The 24,488-nt window shown below is 42.5% G+C and overlaps 3 protein-coding genes across 4 annotated transcripts in view; 1 reads left to right on the top strand and 2 right to left on the bottom strand.

Moving 5' to 3' along the window:
* Positions 1 to 2,886, top strand: part of NT5DC1 (5'-nucleotidase domain containing 1) — a 93,788-nt gene extending 90,902 nt beyond the window's left edge. For both annotated transcript variants that reach the window (XM_084890153.1, XM_084890152.1), the window contains exons 11-12: positions 411 to 579; positions 1,196 to 2,886. In XM_084890153.1, coding sequence (XP_084746279.1) covers positions 411 to 579; positions 1,196 to 1,311 — 285 coding nt within the window. In that variant the 3' untranslated portion in view covers positions 1,312 to 2,886. The remainder of the gene's footprint in view (positions 1 to 410; positions 580 to 1,195) is intronic.
* Positions 2,887 to 5,819: 2,933 nt separating this feature from the next.
* Positions 5,820 to 12,627, bottom strand: TSPYL4 (TSPY like 4). The gene has a single exon (XM_084890892.1). It carries the CDS (start codon positions 9,968 to 9,970, stop codon positions 8,567 to 8,569), a length of 1,404 nt encoding a protein of 467 aa, XP_084747018.1. The 5' UTR covers positions 9,971 to 12,627; the 3' UTR covers positions 5,820 to 8,566.
* Positions 12,628 to 12,711: 84 nt separating this feature from the next.
* On the bottom strand, positions 12,712 to 17,983 carry TSPYL1 (TSPY like 1). Its single transcript, XM_084890891.1, has one exon. The coding sequence runs from the start codon at positions 17,878 to 17,880 to the stop codon at positions 16,432 to 16,434; it is 1,449 nt and encodes a 482-aa protein (XP_084747017.1). The 5' UTR covers positions 17,881 to 17,983; the 3' UTR covers positions 12,712 to 16,431.
* Between the last annotated feature and the right edge of the window lie 6,505 nt (positions 17,984 to 24,488).

Here is a 24,488-nt window from a genome sequence, read left to right as displayed (position 1 = left end):
TAGGCACTAAGATTTAGGGATACATAAATACATGAGTTCTTAGCTTTATGTATCATAGTTAAGAATCATGATCTGTCAAGGGTGAAACAGTATGAGAAGTAGTATGTTCGGGATAAACTCGGGATGGAGGAAAGTGGAGGAAGTGACCTAATGCAGCCTGCGTGAAGAAGACCAAGGAAAACATCCTGGGAAAGGCCCAAACCCAAAGGATGCGAAGGGCTGGAAAAGGCCCGATCCCACAGGATGAGAAGGGTTCCCGGACAAAGCCAGAGGAAGGTACTTTTTAAATAACATATAGTTTGGTTAAGGGAAACAAACCCTTCTGATTTCTAATCTTATTTACTTAGCAGGGGAAATTATAATGCAATTGAACATTAATCAGTTTTTATTGTTCTATCCTCTCGTTTTAGGGACAAAAGGGAAAGCCTCTATATTCATTATCTAAAAAATGGGGCTCTTTTTTTACTGATTCCATTTCGGGCCTGGAAAACACAGAAGACTCTTTGATTTCTACGTGGTCCTGTAAAAGAATCAGTACTTACAGCACCATTGCAATTCCAAGTATCGAAGCAATAGCAGGTAAAGGGGAAAATACTTTATTTGTAATAAATTTTAATTTATTTCAGAGAGGGAGGGGAGAAATAGAAACATCGATGAGAGAAAATCATTGATTGGCTGCTTCTCACACGCCCCCCACTGGGGTTCCAGCCTGCACAACCTGGGTTCAAGACCTCCTGGCTCATATGTCGATGCTCACCCACTGAGCGCCAGCCGGGCAGTAACTTTTATTTTTAAGGAGTATGAAGATTAGTTTTCCTTTACAAATTACTTGATCCTCTGAGTAGGGCCTGAGAGATTTTTAAATTTAAAAAATTGAGATGATCATCCTTATTTTATTTATTAACTTTTATGCATGGAGGGTATGAAAATTAAACTTACTAGTTTGAGTTCTGAAGATGATTTACAGTATCTTTAAATGTAATTTGACCTCAATATTGTAAATTTTATAGGGAAAGACATCGTTACTCTTCATCCTAGGTACAACCTATCCAGCTGACAAAAGAAATATTAAACTTATTAGACTCTAAAAAAATAAGTTTTATTATCGATGATTATCAAATATTGATGTTTATATTTATGAAAGGCCTTTTGAGACCTGCAGAATAATCAAGTTGTGTGGTTTTTTCCCCCCCAGAATTACCCCTGGACCACAAGTTTACAAGATTCTCTTCAGATGGTTCAAAAACAGCTGGCTACTATCCAAACCCTCCATTGGCCTTATCAAGCTTTGAAACATTGACAAACAAATAACTTACCTTTACTGAAATTTGAAGTGAAGAACCATATATGCAGCAAATGTACTGTAAAACAAATACTGTAAAATGCTTTATAGGAACAGATTCTTAATGAAAATTGATCAAGAAATTGATGTTTTTCCATAGGTCCTCTTTCTACAGATGTCCAACAACTCTCATTATGTCAAAATCTCGGTGTCTTAGAACTGAAAAGAACTTTGCTAACAGTGTGTATACCAATAGTCCTGAGATTAGAATTCACCTGGGGACACATATACACACACATATTTACATCTACTTCTAAACCAGTGGCTCTCAAAGTGTGGTCTCTAACCACTAGCATAGCATCCCCTGAGAATATGATAGAAATGCAAATTTGCAGGCCCCAACCCAGACCTAGAGAATTAGAGCTATGGAAATGGGACCCAGCAATCTATGTTTAATAATATTTTGATTCTCACACAAGTTTGAGACCTACTGGCTGGGCCTTAACTTCTAGAGATTGGTTTATTTAGTCTGGGTATGTACATGAACACTGACATCTTTTAGATGCCCCAGGAAAATGTGGTCAGCATTGGGAAAACTCATCCACACCTCCTTCAGTTTTCCTAGACACTGAGTCCAGCAAGATTAATGATTTCTCCAAGCTACTAGGCTTTATGCTGTTCTTTTATTTTCCAAAGCTAGGAATAGAGACAGGATTGCTTCTGATACCATGCAGCCAGGATGGGACAGAGATGATACCAGAAACCAACTATTTCAGCCTCCAATGTTATCCTTAGGGTTCACCCTCTCCTCTTCCCCCCCCCACCCCCCAATAATGTTAAAGGCTAATTCATTTTCATTCACTTTAAAGCATGTATTCTCAAAAGGAAAAGGAAATAGTTCTTAGGGTGAAAAAAAATAAGATAATGCAAATGGAATATAGCCCCTCAAAGCTCAGCATTACCCAATAAAATCTTGTTCCTTAGTATTTTTCTCATTAAGGAGGAATATAAGGTTAAATTTATTAATTAAATTTAATTTGAGTTAAATTTAATTTTTCTCCTTGGGAGAGGAGGGGTGATAATGGGGGGGGGAAAAAGGTTGAGAAAAACTGCTTCAAGAGGGTGTATGGTTATATGACAATCCCAGATTGTTGTGTTCTATGTGCTGTGCATAGTCATATTAGTAGCTGTTTGTTGTAAGATGTTTGGAGCCAGATGGTGTTTACAATATCAATCCTGGCTACTCTGTATGTTGTAATTTCACTCTGTCCAGCATGAGCAATAACAGAAAACACTCATCACCATCATTATTTTACTTGAACTGTAGTAGAGAATTTAGCATATTAATGCATACAATGGAAAGATATTTAAAGCATTTTAAATGCTCAAAAATAACCCCAGATATATTGTGGGGATGAGTATCTCAGGGTAGGTAAACAATTACTGAAATTATTTCCTCAAAGTCAATAACTTTCTTTGATATCAACTGGTAAGAATAATGTGTTGGAACTTTATTTCCAAAATCTCATTGGACTATGACAATCAAGCTTAAGGCTGAATAATAGATACTGTCTCATATATACTTTCAGCACACATTTGATTTTTTTTAAAAAATAAAGCTATTTTTCCTTAGACATTTATTTTATAGATGGCAAAGAATGCATCTTTAAGTGCTTATAAACTACTGTTGCTAATATAGAATCCTATATAATAAAGAGGTAATATACAAATTAACTCTCACACCCTCACAAGATGGCTGCGTGGAGCGACCAGGCCAACAGGGGGGTTAGTGAGGGATGACCAAACGATTGAAGCAGACTGCATGGTGAGGGGAAGGGGGGGCGGGCAGTTAGGGATGACCAGACTGGCAGGGGGGGGGGGGGCGCAGTTTTGGGCGACCAGGCCAGCAGGGGGGGAGCAGTAAGAGGCAACCAGGCTGGCGGGGGGGGGGGGGGGGGGGGCGGTGTCATTTGGGCTGATTAAGCTGTCAGGGGGACAGTGAGGGGTGACTAGACCAGCTGTAGGGGTGTAGGAGCAGTTAGGGGCGACCAGGCAGGTAGGCAGGTGAGCAATTAGGAGCCAGCTATCCAGGATTGTGAGAGGGATGTCCGACCCTGCCCCCCCCCCCCCCCCCCCCTCCCCCCAGTGCACGAATTTCATGCACTGAGCCTCTAGTCCTAAAACAAGTTAATCGTCCTTTTTGGGCCACTGAGGAGTGAAAAAATTCAATCAAGTCAGAAAGAAGTTCTAGTCCTACTTTTACTAGTATCTACCTAAAGAATCTGAACAAGTTAACCACCTAATTTGACCTCAGTTTTCCCTATCTTGTCGAAAGATGTTAGCGTTTACTTCCAAGTTGTCTTCCAATTTACAACAGGGACAGTCATTGATAATAATGAATGCCGCTTTTCTCTTGGGCTGTAATTAGACTTTTAAAATTTTTATTTCACTTTTAAAAAGTGCCAGTGTTTTTAATTGGGCATGAAGATTTAAAATCATCCAAAAAATGGTACTACAGAAATTAAAAAGAGAATCTTATGAAAGAAAAGCTATATCTTCTTAATAAAGTCATGACTAACAATGCAGGAAAACTGTGCAAATAGGCAGAAGACTTAAGTTTAATATTAGTATACAGGCAAACATTCGTAATCTAAAAGGTACCAAAGAATAATGGTCAAGGGAGCTGGGGATTCCTTTGCCAGCCACTTGATCTCATTAGCAGAGAACTCTGAATGACACAGTGGTCAAACAACTCAGAATTTGGTATTTAGAATATTGAGGCAGCGGAAACTTCAACTGAACCTAGAATTACAATCTAAAACCATCTGCTGAGTTTGTTAAACTCAATTCACATCCCATAAGAACTTTACATCAATTTAAAGCACATATATGTACTATATATGTATACACATACTTTTAGTGAACTTGTTTGAATGAAGAAAAAAAAAAACTGGTTATTTTATATAACCAGCCAGCAAAAAATGGAATGTAAATCTGTCTCTTTGGATATAACTGTTAGAATCACATGAGTAGATTTTTTTTTTTTTTTTAATAGGATGTTGCAGTAGCATTTCCGTACCTCTTCTCAGGCGCTTGATAACAAGGTTATCATAGCGTTGGCTACTGGATCACTACAAGACTGGGATATATTTGAGAGTGCTCACCTGGTGTGGTCCAGTTGCTTCCCTTAAAAACCCTTGGCTATGGTCCAGTCCATATACGGTAATTTCAAAAAGGTAAATTCTGCCAAAACCAGTTTGGCTCAGTGGATAGAGCGTCAGCCTGTGGACTGAAAGGTCCCAGGTTCGATTCCGGTCAAGGGCATGTACCTTGGTTGCAGGCTTATCCCCAGTAAGGGTGTGCAAGAGGCAGCTGATCAATGATTCTCTCTCATTGATGTTTCTAGCTCTCTATCTCTCTCCCTTCCTCTCTGAAAAAAATCAATAAAATAGTATATATTTTTAAAAAAAGGTAAATTCTTGGCCTCTAGAATCATCCTCAGAAATATGGTAAAAATATAATAGCAATCAATGTGTGCTGACACCTTACCATGCTATTTTATATACCTTATTTACTTCTTACAGCAACCATGTAAGGAGTATAATTACTGATTTACAGATGAGGAAATGAAAATTCATAGGTTAGATTATATGCTCCTTCAAAGTTGTTTGGTTACTAAGCAACAGATTCTGTACATGAGCCTAAATCTGATCCCCAAAATCACGCTCTTCGTTGGTTGGCTAACTCTTCCAACATTGGATTTAGACTGATTCTTAGTCTGTCTAAAACTACATTTCAATTTAATGATCACCATGCTGGGACATGTAAGGGATTAGAAATGAAGACATGGGCTCTGTCCTAAAATAACGTGTAACTTTAAAATACTAAAACGGAACTTATCTGGAAGTGTAAAATAGAGAACCAAGAGTCACAGGAATAGAATGAAATTTGCTCTGCAAGCCACAAGATGCTAAAGGCATCAATAAGCAGATTTACTCTTTCTTTGTAGTCAAGTTCAAATGTTCACCTTGAATACTTAGCAAATTTCCCTTTCTTGTGCTGAGGAAACCAAAATGGAGAAGGAATAATGAAAACTGGTCCAAGGAAACTTAATGGGATAGGGGATATCTGGGCCTATAGAGAAGTTGGGTTATTACTTAAATTAACAACAGCACAGATTGCTTGATAATCAGGTTTTTGTTCCATATAAGTCTATTCTCAGACTCATTAAAAACAAAAACAAAACAAAACAAAAACTTAATTTTACTTTCTTGGTATTTAACCTTAGTAGTTTCTTGGTAAAGATCAAAGCTTAACAAAGTTTAATACATTAGTGAAGGGGGATACATTCCTAAGTGCCTGTTAAAAGGAATCACCATGTTGAATCACTGGTTGTACAGAAAGAAAATTATGTCCATTAGTATATAGCTGCAATGGGCCTATTTACCATTTTCCAAGCCAAAAAAAGATCTTAGGAAGTTTGGTGGTTGTTGCCTCTTTTGTTAACCTTCAGAATAATGCTTACCTAGACAACATACAACTTTATTAATTTTTATTTTGGTGAAAACAAGAAATACAGCAGACTGACAGATTTTACTTTTCCTTTGAGCACATGAAGACAAAAGGACCCTTATTTAATTGGACAGAGCAATTCTACAAGCACTTACACTGATTAGGAACATAAAATATCAAGTACCACATTACTACTAGGGCAAGAAATATCAAATAAGGTTACATTTTTCTTCTTGAGATTACTTTCACAAGACAGCAACGTTTGCATAATTTCAGACTCTTCAAAGATCACATTATTCAAATTCTACTTCTAAGGATAGAGAGCTATATACGAAGATAGACCAGAACAAGCTGATATATTCATAATATTCACAGAAGTCTTCATTCTGCACAGGAAACAAGTTTGATATTTTTGCACACATTCTCAATTACAAGCAAAAACAAAAACAAAACAACACAGGTCTGTAAATGTCAATTCAATTCGCAGCAAGGCAAAAATGGAGAAAGGAATAGAATTTTACTCAATCACAGTGAAATAAGCAAATACCATCGATCTTCCACATATAAAAGTTCACTCCTAGAATAATAGGAAATATCTAGGCTTGCATTTGTGTGTATAAAAATCTGGTGAATTGGAGGATATAGGAAAAGTTAGGGGGAGACCCTCTCCCAAGCATCCTCTTTAAATAATCACTTTTAATTTCCCCACATCTCCTGGGCAGAGCCTTGGGCCTCTCTCTCTCCTCCCTGAACCTGCAGGGTTCCGGTCTTCCCTGCCTGCCTTCCCAAGGCCACTCCACAGCAGGCTCATCTGTTTCTGGGCTTCCAGTTTCTCCAGTTTAGAGCATACTCCCCACTGCTCTGTACCCAGATTCCCCAAGCCCTGGGTAGCTTATGGCCAAACCTTCACAAAGGAAGGAGAAAGGGTGAGGATGGGTGTCATCAGCACCACCACACCCCTCCAGAAGTAACACAGCCCTGACACACTGTTGTCCCCCCAGCTAGAACTTGTCTGAAGATCCAGAGGGCCCACAAACCTCCTTACACGCTAGGAGGAAGACTTGGCATTTGCCACAATGCAGACAGCAGCCTGCTCCCTCTTTTGTCAGGGCAGAAGCAGGGAAGGAAAAGAGGAAGCTGAGAACTGAGGGCCAAGGGCCAGGCAGTAAGATGGAGGCCCCTAAGACATCGGGGCTATAATAGTATAGAACACAGGGCTGACCCACAAAATGCTGCTTTGGCATTATTTCTAAGTTGTCCAAGGCCGCCCCCCCCCCCCCCCCCCCCAAAAAAAAAAAAAAATTTTGCCATCTTTAGGAAAGTAGAGTCAAACTAATTTTGGGTTGTTTTAAATCACAACCTGCGGTGAGTCTTGAACCCATCTCTATGAAGTGCTTCTGTCTCTCCTCCCGGATTCTCACACTAAAGATGAAAAAACACAGGAGGTTTTGGTAAATCATGAGGAAGGATGAGATTGTCAGAGTTGGTCCAAAAGAGCGCTGCCTAACTAAACAATTTCCCCATAGGTCTCCCTTTGAAACATTTAGATCTCGCTTAAGGAAGTGGGTGGAGGCATGAGGGCAATGAGACCTGGGGAATCCATTATACAGTAGCTTTCTCCCTCTGGACACAGTCAAGGGGAGAGCAAATGAAACCAAAACCCTGCTTTAGTATTGTTTGTTTCTGAACTGTAATTGCTTCTTGAGGGAGGAGGGGGAGAAGGGGGGTAGGAGGAAGAGGAGTAGCAATACATGGTCCTCAGTGCCCCCAGCCTAGCAACTTCGTCATGCTTAGAATAGGTAAGGAAGGGGATGCCTAACCAAGTTGCTTAGATTAAGGGGGGTTTATTGGCCAGGACTCAGAAAGGTTGTTGCCTTGCTTTGGGCACTGTCACACTGACAGCCAGTGAGTTTATGGGTAACCATTTGGAGGGGTTCAGGGGAAGGGGGGTGTTCCTGTGTGCTGCCTAGGGGCTTCAGTCCACAGGTAGTTCCTGAAGAGGCAGGCTATGGTACGTGGGCAAAGCACATCCAAAAGACTGAAACCAGGTTTGGGAGGCCACAAGCCCAGCTTTCATACTCACCAGAACTTGGTCAAAGTACAGTGACCAAAGGCAAAAGATCAACATGACACAGTATCCCTGTCATCTGCTACCTGGTTTAAGACCATCAGCTATCCACAGCCACCTGCTTATTCTGCCAGATAACCAGCAGGTTGGATGGCATACGCCCAGGAAGGCAGCTGGGAACCAGTTAGCGGTAGCCTGGAATGTCCAGTTTGGGTTGATGGCTGGCACCATCTACATCAGCTTCATCTTGCAGGGGTGAAGCTCAAAAGATCTTGCCACAGAGTACCAGGTGTAGGAGCACAGCCAGCATAAAGTATGAAGCCCAGCTGGTTATTTGCAAAGCTATATATCAAGTTAACGTGTGGCAGATAACCCCTGGAGACCCTGGGGAAAGACCATCGTCACAGACGGGGCCCAAGGCATGCAAAGGAAGTCAGTGCATATCCGTGGCATCTTGTGCTTGGCACAAAAGCAATACAAGGCCATGCACTTGGATCACGTAACGCTTTGCAGAACCAGAGGAAGATGAGCACAGACATAGAAGCCATAATCTTGCAACTGATTGAAGACTTAGAAGAACCAAAGAACAAAATAATCCAGGGTGAAGAGAAAACAGACGGGAGCGTGCATGCGACTGGCTAAGCACGGGATCCAAGAGGAGGTGGTCAAGAAACGGGGTGCAGAAGCTTCTCCCAGGCCAGGAGCTAGCCAGACTGGAACCTGAAGGCCCGGGGGCTCTCCACCGGCTGCCTCCCCGGGTCTCGAAATCTTCGGGGCCCTTCCCCCATCAGGTAATACTGGAGGGGATTGGACCACAGCTCTCCTTTGATAATCTCAGCAATCCTGTCGAATTCCAGGAGGCTGTGGTCTGAGAACCAGTTGAAGAAACTGGGGATCGCGTTCCCTTGCCGGTTCCTGTGGCTATGGGTCTGGGGGTCTTGGCCCGGGTGCCAGCGGATCGGGGTGGCGAGGGACACCACGCGGCCAGAAGACCTGCGCTCATACTCCTTGACGAGCGCGTCATTTCGGAAGTAGGGGTTGCCCTGAAAGATGAACTTGAATTTGCAGCCTGCTCTCGGGTGCTTAAGCTCCTCCACCTCCAGATTGACCATGTACCTCATCATTTCTTCATCCTGGCCGCTGATCATAGGTGACAGCTGGGGGTGGTTCCCAAAGGCGATGACCCAGAAACCGGGGATGTTCTGGATGATAAAACTTCTGCGCTGCATGTGGAGCCTCCGCATGCGGCCGAACTTGCGCTCCAGCTGATGGAAGGCCCTGTCCGCCTGGGCATTGACGTTTAGCAGCTCCTGGTCGATGGCCTCCAGCGAGTCCATGGAGTGGCTGGCCTTCGGGCTCCCAGCCCGCGCCTCCTCTTTCACTCCTCCCCCCACCACCTTCTCCTCCTTCTGCGCCAATGTCTTCTCCGCCGCCGCCGCCGCCTCCTCCGCCACTCCCTCCTTTCCCACCGCGGCTGAGGCTGAGGCGGCGCCCTTCTCGGTCACCCCGTCCTCGGCCGTGGCCCCAGGCATCGCCGGAGACCCTGGTCCCTCTGCGCCACGGGCTTCTGGAGCTTTCTCCCCAGCTGGGCCGCGCGGCTCTCCCGGCGGACAGCCATTTTCCTGGCTCTGGTCGGCAGCCACAGCCGCCGAGGGGCAGGCAGGGGCTGCGCCCGGCCCCTCTGCCGGGGGCCGAGCCTCCTCCGGGGCCGTTTTGGCGGCCGCATCACCACCCTTAGCCACCTGATCGCCGGGCTCGGGGCCGCAGGCCGCGGGGGCCGGGGATGCGCCCCCCTCCGCCGGGCTCTCCGCGCCGCCCTCGCCCTCACCTGTGGGCGCCATCGCCATCACCATCGCCTTCGCCATCGCCCGCGGCGCCTCGGCGGCGTCCTCGCTCCTCCGGCGCGGGCTTAGGTCCGGGGGTGCCGGGGCCGGGTCGGGAGTGGCGGGGCCGCAGGTTTTAGCGGCGGAAGGGCTGCTGGCCTCCTCCGGACCGTTCATTTTGGAAGGAGTCAGACCTGCAGGAGAGCGAGCCTGGTCCGCTGCAGCAGTGGTGCTCCGCCCTTCGCGCCACCCCTCTCTCGCCTGCATCCCGGAGGATGTTGCCATGGCAACAGGTGACGTCAGGACGGCAGCGTCTCGCGATTGCGCGAGAAGCAACTGCTCCCTGGGATGATGCTGGCCATCCCAGGTAGTCCGTTGTCCTTAGGTTACAAAACGTTTTCAGTTCGTCGGTCTGGGAGAGGTTTGGCTTTCGTGAATCGATGGAGCAAACTCCAGCATGTGCGAATTCGGTTCACGCGGATTTCCTAAGGCTTTCGTTGTTGTATATTCAAGTCAGCTCCCAGGGCTTCTCCTGTATAAAGTGGATTCAGCAATGCCCAGGCCTTCCTTCTTTAAGGCAGAGATTCATGGCTCTTTACAAAGAATTGAGATGAACAGACTTTGACGCTTAAGAAAAGTGAAGTGTTACTGTGTGAAGTGTGAGCATTTAAGTCATTAGGAGCAACTGAAAGGGAAACCTGCTCATCCCCAGAAGGCGTCCTAAAAGATAATTTCAATTTTCCGTACATATTTTAAAGTTTATATACTCTGGCCAACACCTACAAAGTAATTGGACAATATTTCCTCTTCACTGTGTAAGTAGAAAGATACTGTATTTTCCTTATTTAGGGGTGACTTAGACACACACAAGTGTGCAAATTCAGCCTTTAAGCATTACTGGAAGAAATGTAATCTCGGAAGATTTTAATTTCTAAAATTAGGCATACTCTATGTTGCTTATCCCCAGATTATAATCTTAATCTAAAAAAGTTGTTGCTTCATAATGCCTGTGGGCATGAAGCCAGCAAATATTTACCAAAATTGGCTTCTGTGATAATTCACTGTGGGCCAGGTGGACATGGGGTGGGTAGCTTCTCAGCTTATAAAATAGGTATTATCATCCCTGCATCGTGAACATGAAACTGAGGCTCAGAGAAGGTGTTTATTTTGCCTAATATTCTTGGGGGAAGATTCTAAAACTGTGATTTAATCCCAACTTAAAGCTAATGTGTTTTCCCTGCCTCTTGGCCAGTAGGAAGACATCTGGGTATTTACAATAGTTAGCAGCTTAAGTGACCCTTTTCTTTATTTTTTAATTTAAAAAAATTATGTTTCCCTTATGGATTTTAAGAGAGAAAAACAGAGGCCCCTTTTCATTTTCAATAGAACCATTTCTTCCTGGCCTGTTCTCAATAAAGTTACATTAAATGCAAGTACTGAGAACATGAAGCCAAAAAATAGACATTGTTTTCCTAATTTGATACGATGTAAATTCTTAGGTGGGTCTTAACAAATGCTGAGGTCAAAGGAAATGTATCAAGGAGGCCCTTTAGAACTGAAAGCACTTCAAACATGAAGAAAATACTGCTCACAAATGAAACACCTCCCATACTAATAAAGATTATACTTATTATTTCTATAGCCTAGGCACTTCAATTACAATATAAATTAACATGGAGGGAGAAGTTGGCCTGAAGGGATGGTCCTGATCATTGACACCTCTTGACCACATAAATCCCATTTTCTTGTGCATGTGCCGGGTTTGAGTATGTGATTTGCTAGAGAAAACATTCGAGGAGTGATATCCCCCCAATAAGATAGTTCTTCAAGAGCAATGACAATATCTATATTCCATTTAATCCTTAATATAGTATCCGATATATAAAATAATTGCTGTTGCAGCAATTAGCACATTAATTTTTAACAATCAAATATGCTTCTCAAGTGGTGGGCATTGAATTGACTTGATGGAATGCTAGATTCAGATTTATTTTTCTGTTGCTGGCTAACTGCTAAAACTTGCAGCCCATGTAATACACACAAAATGGTATATTTAATGACTGAAAATATTTTTATTTTCTGAGCTTCATGTACTCTGTAAGCCAAAAAAAGTACAGAATATTTTATTCTAGAAAAATATGAAGCTATAGGTCTAAATATTACTAGCAACTTATTAACCAATATAACCATCAGTGCCAGTTTGGCACCCAGATCTACCTTACTTATATCCAGAAAAATAGTTTTACACAATACGTTTTGCAAGATATATCTTAGAATAAGATTATAAAAGACATTTTATTTCATTATCCTTTTTTACCCACTGGCCTCTGGTTTAAGGTGACCAGATCGTCCCGCTTTTGGCGGGACAGTCCCGATTTTTAACAATTTTTCCCCGAGGCGTTTTTAAAAAGTCCCGATTCGGGACTGTCTGGCCAAAAGTGGGACGATCTGGTCACCTTACTCTAATTATACTTTACCCAACTTGAATTTAGACTAGATAATCCTTGTCCTAAAGTCACAAAAAATTTCATAGGGAGAAAGAATAACGTTTATTTTTAGATTTTTTTTATATACTTTGAGATACTCAAGAAGTCTAGACCCATGCTGTCCCCCATGTAATTTAAAATTTACCAATAGACACAGTTAAAAAATGGTTAAGTATGAGAAATCAGATCTGAATTTGGACTAGCCACAAAGTGCTTAATAGTCATTGATGGCTCATGGCTGCTGTATTAGACAGCACATGTCTAGAATGTAATGAACTTCAATCTCCAAGTGAATAGTCACCTTAAGATGTACAAAAACAAAGCACGTAAAAGTTGATGCAAAGTTGATGCTCTGTTAAGATGGCAAGTGAAAAGGTTAAATGTTAAGTGTTTGGATTTTCTCTAACTTTTGCTTTTATTTAATACACATGTCAAACTCAAAGGCTAACAAAGCCAAATAAATAAGGTTAAAGTTTATGTGAGGGCCCCCCCACAAAAAAAAAAAAAAAAAAAAAGCTTCATTTTTCATGGAAACACAGCTTTATTTAGATATTTAAATAAAGTTTTATTTAGCTGAATGCAAAGGGCTGAAATAAATGAGTAATCGTTAACATAAAATAGAACATTTTAATAGAAATAAATTTTTCCTTGAACATTAACTTACCAGACACTGAATAACTGCACAAGTTAATAAGCATAATGCAAATAAACCTATTTTTCTTATTCTCTGAAAGCGAAGTATTTCCTGTTGCGCACACCAAACAGGTCAGTGCAAATGACATGGCAATCGGCTGCTTAAATATTCGCTGCTAGTATCAGTGGAGAGAAATGGTCCACCTGCACATATGGGGCGTAAGGGAAATGAATGCAACAAGATTAATCAGTCATTAGCAAACATTGTAGTTCGTTATTAATAATATATAATAAAAGCATGATATGCTAATTAGACCTGATGTCCTTCTGGACGAAGCTGGGACTGCGAGGGAAGCCTGGGTCTCAGGTGCCCGAGGGAAGCTGGTGCCGGCAGTCAGGGGGAGGAAGGCCTACTCTCGCATGAATTTTGTGTATCGGGGCTCTAGTTATATATAATAGGATATTGTAAAAATTAAGTTACAAATTTTTATTAAAGCATTCCTTACATACCATTGTATTGGCTGGGCCGAAAAAATATTCCTTGTGAGCCACATGCAGCCTGCAGGCCTCAAGTTTGACATGCTTGGCTGGGTACTAGGTTATTTTGTCTATCTCCATTTGAGTTCATTTTGTCATTCAGTATTTATCTGGTAACAACTATGTACATTAAGCTAGATGTAGTGAGGAAGGTAAAAAACATCCTTTTCCATCTCTGCTTTCACAAAACTTCCAAACCAGAAAGGGACAGTGAAAGACATGTGAATAAATCTTTGTCACTCTATGTCAATTATTTGTTTCCCTTAGTCTTTCCCCAGTTCTTTAACAATAAATGGAATGCATTCTCTCTTCTTACACTTGTTATCTTCCTGGGGCCTGACAGATGCCTTAACAACATAATGAATTACTGTGTTATTTTCTAGAACAGAATGTCCTACAAAGTACACCAAGTACATGAAAGTTTCAGCCAAAACCGGTTTGGCTCAGTGGATACAATGTCGGCCTGTAGATTGAAAGGTCCCAGGCTCGATTAAGGTCAAGGACATGTACCTTGGTTGCGGGCACATCACCAGTGGGGGTTGTGCAGGAGGAAGCTGATCGATGTTTCTCTCTATCCCTCTCCCTTCTTCTTTGTGAAAAATCAACAAAATATATATATATTTTTAAAAGTTTCATTTTCTCTAAGGGGAACAGAAAAAAGTGTAAAACAGAAGAGTTATTTATGACAGACCTTGAAGGATTTGACAGAGAGAGGTGGTGAGGTTTGAAGGAAAAACAAGTTTCTACAGCTGAGAAATTATGGGAAGAGTATATCACTTATGATAAGAATTCTCTGAATATGTGCTTATTAAATGCACAAATGACTAAGACAAGCCTGAGTGACCTGAAACTATTATCTATATAGACAAAAATGGAAACTTTAAGGAAGTGAAGGTTGGAGTGGAATGGGGGTACTGCACAAAGTGTATGGGGAAAAACTGACAGGAATAAGCAGTTACAATTGTTAACATTTTAAAGTAAACAAAAGGAACATTCCTCCCTACTTTTTCAAGGTAGTGTGCTATATTTTTACTTTTGGGATAATGCCTGTTGTGTTCATTGAAGAACTTTATTAAATTCCATAATCTGTATCTCTAATAATTTCTTCAAGCATGTTTGTTAACAGGGTGAAAAATAAGAACTCTTAACTGAGTAACAACATACTTTTATTTTAACAACATGCATATATGTAAATATAAATATGTTATTGGTACACTTCCAATTTGACAGAGCAATCTTCCAAGTACTTAAGCTAAATTGTTAATAAGTTGTTAGCAGGGCAAATTATCAAGCAAGACAATCAAGCCACACTGTTTTTACAGGTTATTTTTCCATGAAGACAATTTCCAAAGTCTTGATAATCTGACAAAATCAAGTTATTTATATTTCTAAGAATGTAGTTTTGACAGAAACATGAACAAGTTTAAAAACCATTATGAATATTCATTTAAGTCTCTATATATCTGGAAAGATTATTTTTCTAAATGTTCCTAAACAAAAGCAAAGAAAGCTTGTATAACTCAATTTTCCTAGTAAGCAAAAACAGAAAATAACAGGATTTTATTAAGTATTAGTGAAATAAAAGTATTTATCTCCATAAATTAAGTCAAATAAAAATATAGAAAAAACATCAAAAGTTGTATTTCTTTAAATAATTCTTCTACCCTTGCCAGTGTGGTTCAGTGATTAGAGCCTTGATCCAAGCAGTGAAGAGTTGCCAATTTGATTCCTAGTCAAGGTCAAAGGCATGTACCTGGGTTGCAGGTTTGATGCTGGCCCTGGAAGCAACCAATCGCTCTCTCTTTCACATGGATATTTCTCTCTTTAACACCCCTCTTCCTCCCTCCAACTATCTCAAAATCAATGGAAAAAATATCGTTGGGTGAGGATTAACAACATAAGAAAAAAAAAAATCCTGGCCAGTATGTGCAGTGGTTAGAGCACTGACCCACTACACCAAAGGACTGGGGGTTCAATCCCCAGTCAAGAAAACAAACCTGGGTTGCAAATTCATCCCCAGCCCTCGTTGGGTCAGGGCATGTGGGGAGGCAACCAGTCGAAGTGTCCCTGGAAATCAAGGAGAGCCAAATTAACTACAAGATCTGCTTTTGCAGATGTTTCTAAGTGTTGTTTTTTATTTTGAGATAAGGAACACACACAAAGTGTACTGCTAATTACATCAGGATGAGGAAAGGAGGTACAGAGAGGTACCGAAGTTTTGTGTGAATTCACTAGATACTGAGAAAGCCTGGACACCATCCTTATACTTGTCATAAGGACAAGGTCTAAACTTGTCACCTCAACCACTTCTCTGAAGTAGGGCTCTTGGATGATGAGGATCAAGGGGAAAGAGGATGAGGAATGGAAAGACTGGAAAGGAAATTTGTGCTAGCAGGAAACTTGGGTCCACCACCAGTTCTAGAGATTCTGGTTTACCAGAAATGAGAGGAGCTGACAATGGTCTGGAAGATGTTCATCGAGTAGGCAGCAGGCTAAGAGGAGTGGGCACAGCCAGAAGCAGGCAACAACAGCTGACCAGAGGTGCAAGGAGAGCAATGCAGTCACATGAATCACGAAGACCAAATGGACCACTGCTGCTCTTCAGTGTCTCTGGTGGTTTTCTTTTCTGCTAAAGTCCATAGGCTGTATGCTTGCCCTGCAGAACAGAGTGGGTAGAACAGGCCTCAACACAAAAGCTAGAATCCCAGATGGTAAGAGCCAGACCAGAGGCCCTGGAAACAAACAGAGTCCAAGCAGTGCAGAAAAAGGCAGTGAAATTTACAGCATATTTACTTGACTTAGCAGCAGTGTGAATATGGCCTTGTAGGATGTGACAGTGATGCAGAACAGCATGAAGGTTGTATTTAAGTGGAAAAGTCAGGCTGTATAGAAGTGGAGAAGCACAGCCATGAAGGTCCCAATCTTGCGGTTGAGAAAACAAATGTCCAGAGGGGGAAAAAAAAAAAAAACGTTTTAGAAATGTCAGGGGGAAAAAAGTAGAAGGTATACCACCCATTTCTGTTGCTCAAGCACAGGTTTCAGCAAGAAGTGCCAGGGGACCTTGTGCAGAGGTAGTCCCAAGGACCAAGTTTAACCAGACTGGAACCCAAACGGCCTGGGGATCTCCACTGGTTCCCTCAGTGGGCGGCGTCTGGCTCTACGGACTCCTTCGCGCAGCAGGTAGTATTGCAGAGGATTCGGCCACAGGTCCTCTTTGATGATCTCGGCAATCTTGTCGGACTCCGGCAGGCTGTGGTCTGAAAACCAGGTGAAGAAATTGCAGACGACGTCTTGGTTTCTGCGAATGAAGGACTGGGGCTCATGGCCCCGACGCCACACGATGGGAGTGGAGAGAGACACCACTCGGCCGGCTCTGACTTCGTATTCTTTGACAATCAGCTTGTTTCTGAAGAAGGGGTTTCTCCGGAAGAAGAACTTGAACTTGCAGCCGGTTTTCGGGTGTCTGAACTCCTTCACTTCCAAATTGGTGATGTATCTCAGCATCTCGGCATCTTGGCCCCTGATCATGGGGGCCAGCTGGGGGTGGTTTCGGAAGGCGGTGACCCAGAAGCCCGGGATGTTCTGAATGATGTAATTCCTCCGCTCCAGGTAGTGCCGACGCATCCGGCCAAACTTCTGCTCCAGCTGCTGGAAGGCCCTGTCGGCCTGAGCATTCACAGTGTCCAGTTCCTGCTGGATGGCCTCCAGGGGGTTCATGCGGAGGTTCACGCGGAAATTCACATTCAGGGGCCGGGGCAGCCCTGCCCCCTCCGCCCCCTCCTCCACCGCCTCCACCGCTCTGTTTTCCTCCGCTCGGTTTTCCTCCGCCATTTCTATTTCCTCACCTACTGGCTTCTCCTCTACCTCCACCTCCTCCTTCACTTCTTCATCTCCTTTCTCCTCCTTCATTTCATCTCCTTTCTCCTCCTTCACTTCCTCTACATTCTCCTCCTTCATCTCCATTTCATGATCTCCTTTCTCCTCCTTCACGCCTTCCTTTTCCACCATCGCCTCAGCCACTGCTACCAAGACCGGGTTCACTTCCGCGGCCTTCGCCTCGGCCTCCGCCTCCGACCCCGGCTTCTCTGCGCCACAGGCTTCCACGGCCTGCGCCGCCCCGGGGCCGCGCTGACCGCCATTGCTGGGGCCGCGGCCCGTTGCCATGGTCACCGGCTCGGCCGCCGGGGCCGCGGCGGGGGGCGGGGCCTGCTCCGGCTCCGCTTCAGGCGCTCCGACACCGTCACCCCCGCCGCCCGGGGCCTGGGGGGCACGGCCGCCGGCCCCACCGGCCGCAGGGTCGGGTGACGCTCCCTCCTCCTCCTCCTCCTCCTCCTCCTCCTCCTCTGGAAGCTGGGCCGGCGGGAGGGCGACGGCCTCCGAGCCTCCCTCCCCCGGCTCCGCCATCACCTGTGACGCCTCGGTTTCCTCACGGAGCTGCGGGCTCTGGTCCGGGTCCGGCTGTCCGGGGCCGGGGGCGGGGGCACCGGGGCTGCAGGTCTGGGGGTGCAGGGCCCCCTCGGCCCCGGCTAGGCCGCTCATGTCGGCGTTCGTAGCAGCCAGACCAACCGTCAGTGACCGTCCGCTCTCCTCACAGAAGCCGCGCAGTTGGTGTCCACCGGCGAATGGCGCCGCCCACCCCCCGGTCTCGCGAGGGTCTCCGTGAGGGTGACGTCACGGCTGCGGAGCTCCCCGCGCGACTGGGCTGCTCCCGGGGATTGGTGCGGCTGTTGCCAGGCGCCAGCGAGTTCTGTCTCCGAGGAGTTTTATCGGCTGGAGCGATACATTGACTCACGCAAATCAAAGTATAAGGGCCCTGGATGGTTTGGCTCAGTGGATAGAGCATCCGCCCGGGTTCCATTCCGGTCAAGGGCATGCAACTTGGTTGTGGGCACATCCCCAGTAGATGTGCAGGAGGCAGCTGATGGATGTTTCTGGCTTTCTATCCCTCTCCCTTCCTCTCTGTAAAAAAATCAATAAGGCCGAAAACGGTTTGGCTCAGTGGATAGAGCTTCAGCCTGCGGACTGAAGGGTCCCGGGTTCGATTCTGGTCAAGAGCATGTACCTTGGTTGCAGGCACATCCCCAGTAGGGGACGTGCAAGAGGTAGCTGATCAATGACTCTCTCATCAATGTTTCTAATTCTCTCTCTCCATCTCTGTAAAACATCAATAAAATATATATTTTTAAAAATCAATAGGATATATTTAAAACAAACCAAATAAAATAAATGTATAAGGAACTCAGAGTCCGATAGCACTGAGGGGCCTCCCCACAATGCATCTGGAAACTGCCTCCAGCACATAAGCTGGGGTAATTGTAGGGGCCACAGGGCTACACCGTATACTTGGTATAAATGTGTGTCTCTGGTTTTCAATATTTTGGCAAGAAGGTAAGTCTGTCCCCTGTTACTCCATCATGTCCGAAAGCAAAAAATCTCCTCAGTATTTTTTAAACCAGGATGAATCACTTGTTTCCCTTTTCTCCAAGGAGAAGTGACATGAAAATACCAATATCTGGCTGTAACATCACTGGGAGCACAAGCCAGTCGGTGTTGCATATTCCTCCTTGCCCATCCTAAATTTATAACCTGCATCCAAGCATTTGTGCGGCATAATGTCTGCAAGAATTAAGCCAGGATCAATTTGCTAAATCTTGCTCAGTGGCCCCTCGCTGTAGAAAACAGAAAAGCTATTTCCAGCCCCGTAAATTATTCATCTGTTTGCAAATTTAGTTCTGCAAGAAGATAGGAAAGTTTGGCCATAATGAAGTGTGTCTTCGTGGCAATCAGCTCACAGAGTTCATTTAAGAGTTATGCCATTGTCTCCGGTTGCTTTACTTTCAGAGTGCTGGTTTGTGAGGAAAACGGGTGTTAGAGATTCACAAGGCCTGGGAGAAAGACCAGCTGCCACCTTTTTATGAAGAAAAGCCCATGAAAATGGATAACCAAAATGGTCTTAAAATAGAATTACAGCCGGGACTGGTTTGGCTCAATGGATAGAGCGTCGGCCTGCGGACTGAAAGGTCCAGGGTTCGATTCCGGTCAAGGGCATGTACGTTGGTTGTGGGCACATCCCCAGTGGGGGGGGTGCACGAGGCAGCTGGTCGGTGTTTTTCTCTCAACGACGTTTCTAACTCTCTGTCCCTCTCAATTCCTCTCTGTGTAAAATCAATAAAAAAAAAAATTTAAAAAAATAATAGAATTACAAACTTGCAGAATGCCAACATGCAGTTAGAGTGTAAAAGAGGCAAACACTTTTTTCCTATTTGCTCTGCTTTCTATGGTAGGCTGAGTAATGGCTCCCAGAGTGTTCAATTGCTAATATTCAGAACCCATGAATATGTTTCTTACCTGGTAAGAAGACTTTGCAGATATGATTAGCTTAAGGATCTGGAGATGCATGATTATCCTGGATTATCTGGGTGGACCCTCTATAACTACCCTGTTTCCCCGAAAATAAGACAGTGTCTTATATTAATTTTTGCTCCCAAAGATGCGCTGGGTCTTATTTTCAGGGGATGTCTTATTTTTCCATGAAGAAGAATACAGTACACATTTATTGTTAAATGAAAATAAAGGAAATTTAATACCTGTATACGGTATAGTAGTACGATAGTTGTCAACACAAACCAGACAAACTGTGAATCCTACAGTATCAAGAATTTACTCATTTAGTCAGTGACAATCATGTCCTCATCTTCTGGAACACCATCATAACAATCCAATTCCTGAATTTCCTGGTGAATTTCTTGTGACTCCATTTCTTTCAGAATCAGTGGACCAAATCTCTCATGTTTAGCCTAGGGGAGGGGCCTTATTTTCGGGGGGATGCCTTATATTTCACTCAAAAGGAAACCTATAAGTAGATCTTATTTTCGGAGGATGTCTTATTTTCGGGGAAACACGGTAGATGGGTCCATATAAAAAGGAGGTAAGAGTGTCAGTTTGGCCGAAACCGGTTTGGCTCAGTGGCTAGAGTGTCGTCCTGTGGATTAAGGGATCCCAGGTTCGATTCCAGTCAAGGGCACATGCCCAGTGTGTAAGTGTCATCTCCCCAGTGGGGGGCCATGCAGGAGGCAGCCAATCGATGTTTGTCTATCCTGATGTTTCTATCTTTCCCTCTCCCTTCCTGTCGCTCTAAAATCAATAAAAACATATCTTTTTAAAAAGAAATGAATAATGGAATTTTCCATAAGGCCCACTACTAATTGCCATGAAATTATTCTCAGTCTTGGAACTGGAATAATTTAATTTGGCCTGAAGTGAAACTTTTTTACTCTAATATGCCTTCTCTAATTTAATACTCTAATATGCCTTTAAGCAGAAGACAGCGCCAGGCTGTGACCAGTCCCAGAAGATGTCTTTATTTGTCAATGTCACCATTATGCTGTCTACATAGTGTTAGCCTGATATTTTCTCTGTTACTGCTTATTGGGAAAATGAATGCTCTAATTTAGGGGTGTCGAACTCAATCAGAGAAGGGGCCAAAATCTAAAATCCAGCCTAAATCGCGGGCCGAATGGTTTACTGAACAGTCATAAACTGACAATGTCATAAACTGACAGCGGAGTGCAGTGATGACAGCGCGGTGCGGGCCACATTGCAAGGCCTGGCGGGCTGGATTTGGCCCGCGGGCCTTGTGTTTGACACATGTGCTAACTGGTAATGTTAGGAGAAACTCCGGTGATAGATGGTACATGTAAATGTAATCAGGACTCTGGTGAGTATAATTTCCCCCAATGGTATTGAGACACTTTGGAGAAATTCTTCCTTCTCTTACCTTCAATCACTGGAAAAGCAGTGATGTGAAATATTTGATTGACTTCATACAAAAAGTGAGGAAAAATAATTTCTTTTCTAATTTTAATTATCTGAAAGTCACAGTAGAGAAGTGATTGTGATTATATATAACTGTTCATTGTAGATGATGGTGAGCCTAGGTTATGCTCACTTTTAAGTAAGAGAAGGGCCAGTGAGAAGCAAGGATTGAGAGGGGAAAGCAGATAGGTGTATGTTAGGCCTTTTTTTTTTTTTTTTTAATCCTCACCCAAGGATATTTTTTCCATTGATTCTAGAGAGAGTGGGAGGCAGGGAGGAGGTGAGGGGGGAGAAAAAGGGAGAAACATCTCAATGAGAGAGATACACAGATTGACTCCCCCATGCCCCCTACTGGGGCTCCAGCCTGAACCCAGACATGTGCCCTGAGCAGAAATCAAACTGGCAACCTTTGGTGGACAGAACAGCATCCTACCAACGGAACCACGCTGGCCAGAGCCATTGCATCCTAGTTTAATTGGGAATGTTGTTGTTTTTTTCTTGGTGATATTTAAATAATACTGTGTTTTACAACTGGTGAAATGCCATCATCTTCTTCCTGGAAAATTCATCGAGTAGTAAAACAGTGTAAACTTTTTGTTTTTATATGTAAAATAATGTTAAATTTCAAGCTCAGATAACTAAATACAAGTGGGTTTTCCCCCTTGGAAGTGGGAATATTTTGTTGATGAGGATTTCATGCCTTCCTGATCCTATCTAATGAAAGCCAATAAAACCCCCATTCTTTGTAATAACCAAAATATATTTCCACTAATTTCCAAGAGATCCCCTAGAGCAGCGTTTTTCAACCGCTGTTCCGCGGCACACTAGTGTGCCGCGAGATGTTGCCTGGTGTGCTGTAGGTGCAGACAAGACAAGAATTTTATAATTTTTCACTATTTTGTTTACTTAATATTTCATAATAAAGTAATTATAAAATGCTTTCTTTGTGTTTATTTGATTCCTATTCAAGAAATTACTTTATATATAGTCAATATAGGCACAGAGTTAAATTTTTTAACATTTTCTAATGGTGGTGTGCCTCGTGATTTTTTTCATGAAACAAGTGTGCCTTTGCCCAAAAAAGGTTGAAAAACACTGCCCTAGAGAAGGTACAGCTCCTGCTGGGAATCTCTTTTAAATACTTGGTGGGTATGGTATTTCCATTGGTTCCACTAGATGGAGTAATTGGTCTTTAAGAAGGTGATATGTCTTAGTCTATGATGGAAGAACTTTAAAATCTTTCGCTATAAAGGAAATATTCATAATTTAAATTGAATCATAATATGTTATTTCCACTAAGCTGTAACTGTTACAAAGTCATTTTCTAAAGCAGATTTAGGTTTGTTATGATGGCTTCCAATGATCAAATTAAGCCAAAGTATCAAATGATCCTGCTTATTACTGTGCAGACTGGAGTCATGGACCTAGTTTCAACTTTGAGCTCTGCTACTTATTACCTGTTTCACCCGAGCAGGTCACATAATCGCTCTGAGCCATAATTTTCTCATAGTAAAATAGAGGTTATAATACATACTTTATACTGTGGGCCTATTAAGAAGATGAAATAAAATTTGTAAGGTGTTTAGCACTATAAGCTTTCAATGAATAGAAGCTGGTAGTATTTTTTTTAATTTTATGCTAAAACTCACATACTAAAACTATTGTACACTAAATTCCCTTATGAAACAGTTAAGTATTTAGGAGTTCAGAGAAGAAAGACATCCATGTGGATTAGAGTGATCAGTGAAAGTTTCAAGGAGAAAATGAGACTTCTATCCTACTATGGGTAAGAGTTGAATAGCTTGAGAAAGAGGCATGAAGACACAGTAATCATACTTGACCACTGCTCCAGCTATTTTAGCATGCATTCTAGATCTTCACTGTCCTATATAGTGGCCATTAAATACATGTGGCTATTTAAATTCAAATTAATTAAAATAAATAAAATGAAAATTTCAGTTCATCCATCACACTATCTGCATTTCAAGTGCTCAGTAGCAACATCTGGCTAGTGGCTACTGTACTGGGCAGCTTATGGCATCATCACGGCAGAAAGTTCTGCTGGACAATGCTGTTCTATGCGTATAATTTCTTCAGGTGGTAGAAAAAAAGAGGGCTTGCCAGACCCAAAGTGCTGTACCATGAGGTAGCCGGCATTATTTTATAAAAGTATTAAGGAAAAATTTACTCATGAAAATTTATTTTTTCAGCTAGCATTTTTTTTGTGTGTGTGCAAAAATTGTGCATTTATAAGTAGGATTAAGTGTACTAGAACTACTTATGTACTGGCTCACATAATACCCTGTTTCCCCGAAAATAAGACAGTGTCTTATATTAATTTTTTCTCCCAAAGTTGCGCTAGGTCTTATTTTCAGGGGATGTCTTATCTTTCCACGTGCTAGGTCTTATTTTCGGAGGATGTCTTATTTTCAGGGAAACACGGTATCAAAAAGATAATCCAGATGTTATATCTCTTTATTGCAAAGCTTATAGATTTAAAATAATTTGCAAATGTGTCTGAGCCATTACCCTTCATAGAAAGGAAGTTAAATGAGTCAAATGCAGGAAGTATTAGTTGAAATTTTTATATAATTTCATTAGTCATTTAAATAATAAAATGTATGCATGGTGGGACAAACTCTTAATGTGTTTTTAGTAAGGTAAAATAATTTAAAATAAAATAAAAATAATGTATGTGAAACAATGAAAATAATTACATATATTTTTACTTTTATTTTTTAATACATTGTTATTGACTTCAGAGAGGAAATGAGAAAGAGAGAGAGAGAGAAAGAGAGAGAGAGAGAGAGAGAGAGAAACATCAATGATGAGAGAGAATTGTTGATCGCCTGCCTCCTGCATTTCCGATACTGGGGATCAAGCCTGCAACCCTGGGCATGTGCCCTGATCTCCTGGTCATAGGTTGACCCTCAACCAGTGAGCCATGCCAGCCAGGCTAATAGATTTTTAAAAGTCACCGTGAATCATAGTTATTTCTTTGGTACAGTACCAAAAATTGTCAAACCATTTAATAAACATGACTTTTATATCAATATTTGAGAGCATCTCAAAATCCTGAGGATAAGAAATTTCATACAAGAGAAAATGTACCTTCCATTTTGTGGATAGTATGAAGTTTAGATGAGTAGCTACTTTTTAACATTGTTATGAATTTGTGTTGTCACTGTTCATTAAAACTCCAGAACTAATACATAATCTCACAGAAATATCAGTACAGTTTTCTGTGTGAGTACAGTCCCAAGGTCAAAGAACCTTTTTAGAACAACCAGACTTTCATGATAAAAAAAAGAACAGCCGGGACCGGTTTGGCT

Source organism: Pipistrellus hanaki (genome assembly GCF_964339955.1).
Source record: "Pipistrellus hanaki genome assembly, chromosome: 7".
Lineage (NCBI taxonomy): Eukaryota > Metazoa > Chordata > Mammalia > Chiroptera > Vespertilionidae > Pipistrellus > Pipistrellus hanaki.
This window is presented reverse-complemented; position numbering and strand designations above follow the sequence as displayed.

Bases quoted from the DNA above. Each gene is read 5' to 3' on its own strand.
- TSPYL4 (XM_084890892.1), bottom strand. From the start codon at position 9,970: ATGGCAACATCCTCCGGGATGCAGGCGAGAGAGGGGTGGCGCGAAGGG.
- TSPYL1 (XM_084890891.1), bottom strand. From the start codon at position 17,880: ATGAGCGGCCTAGCCGGGGCCGAGGGGGCCCTGCACCCCCAGACCTGC.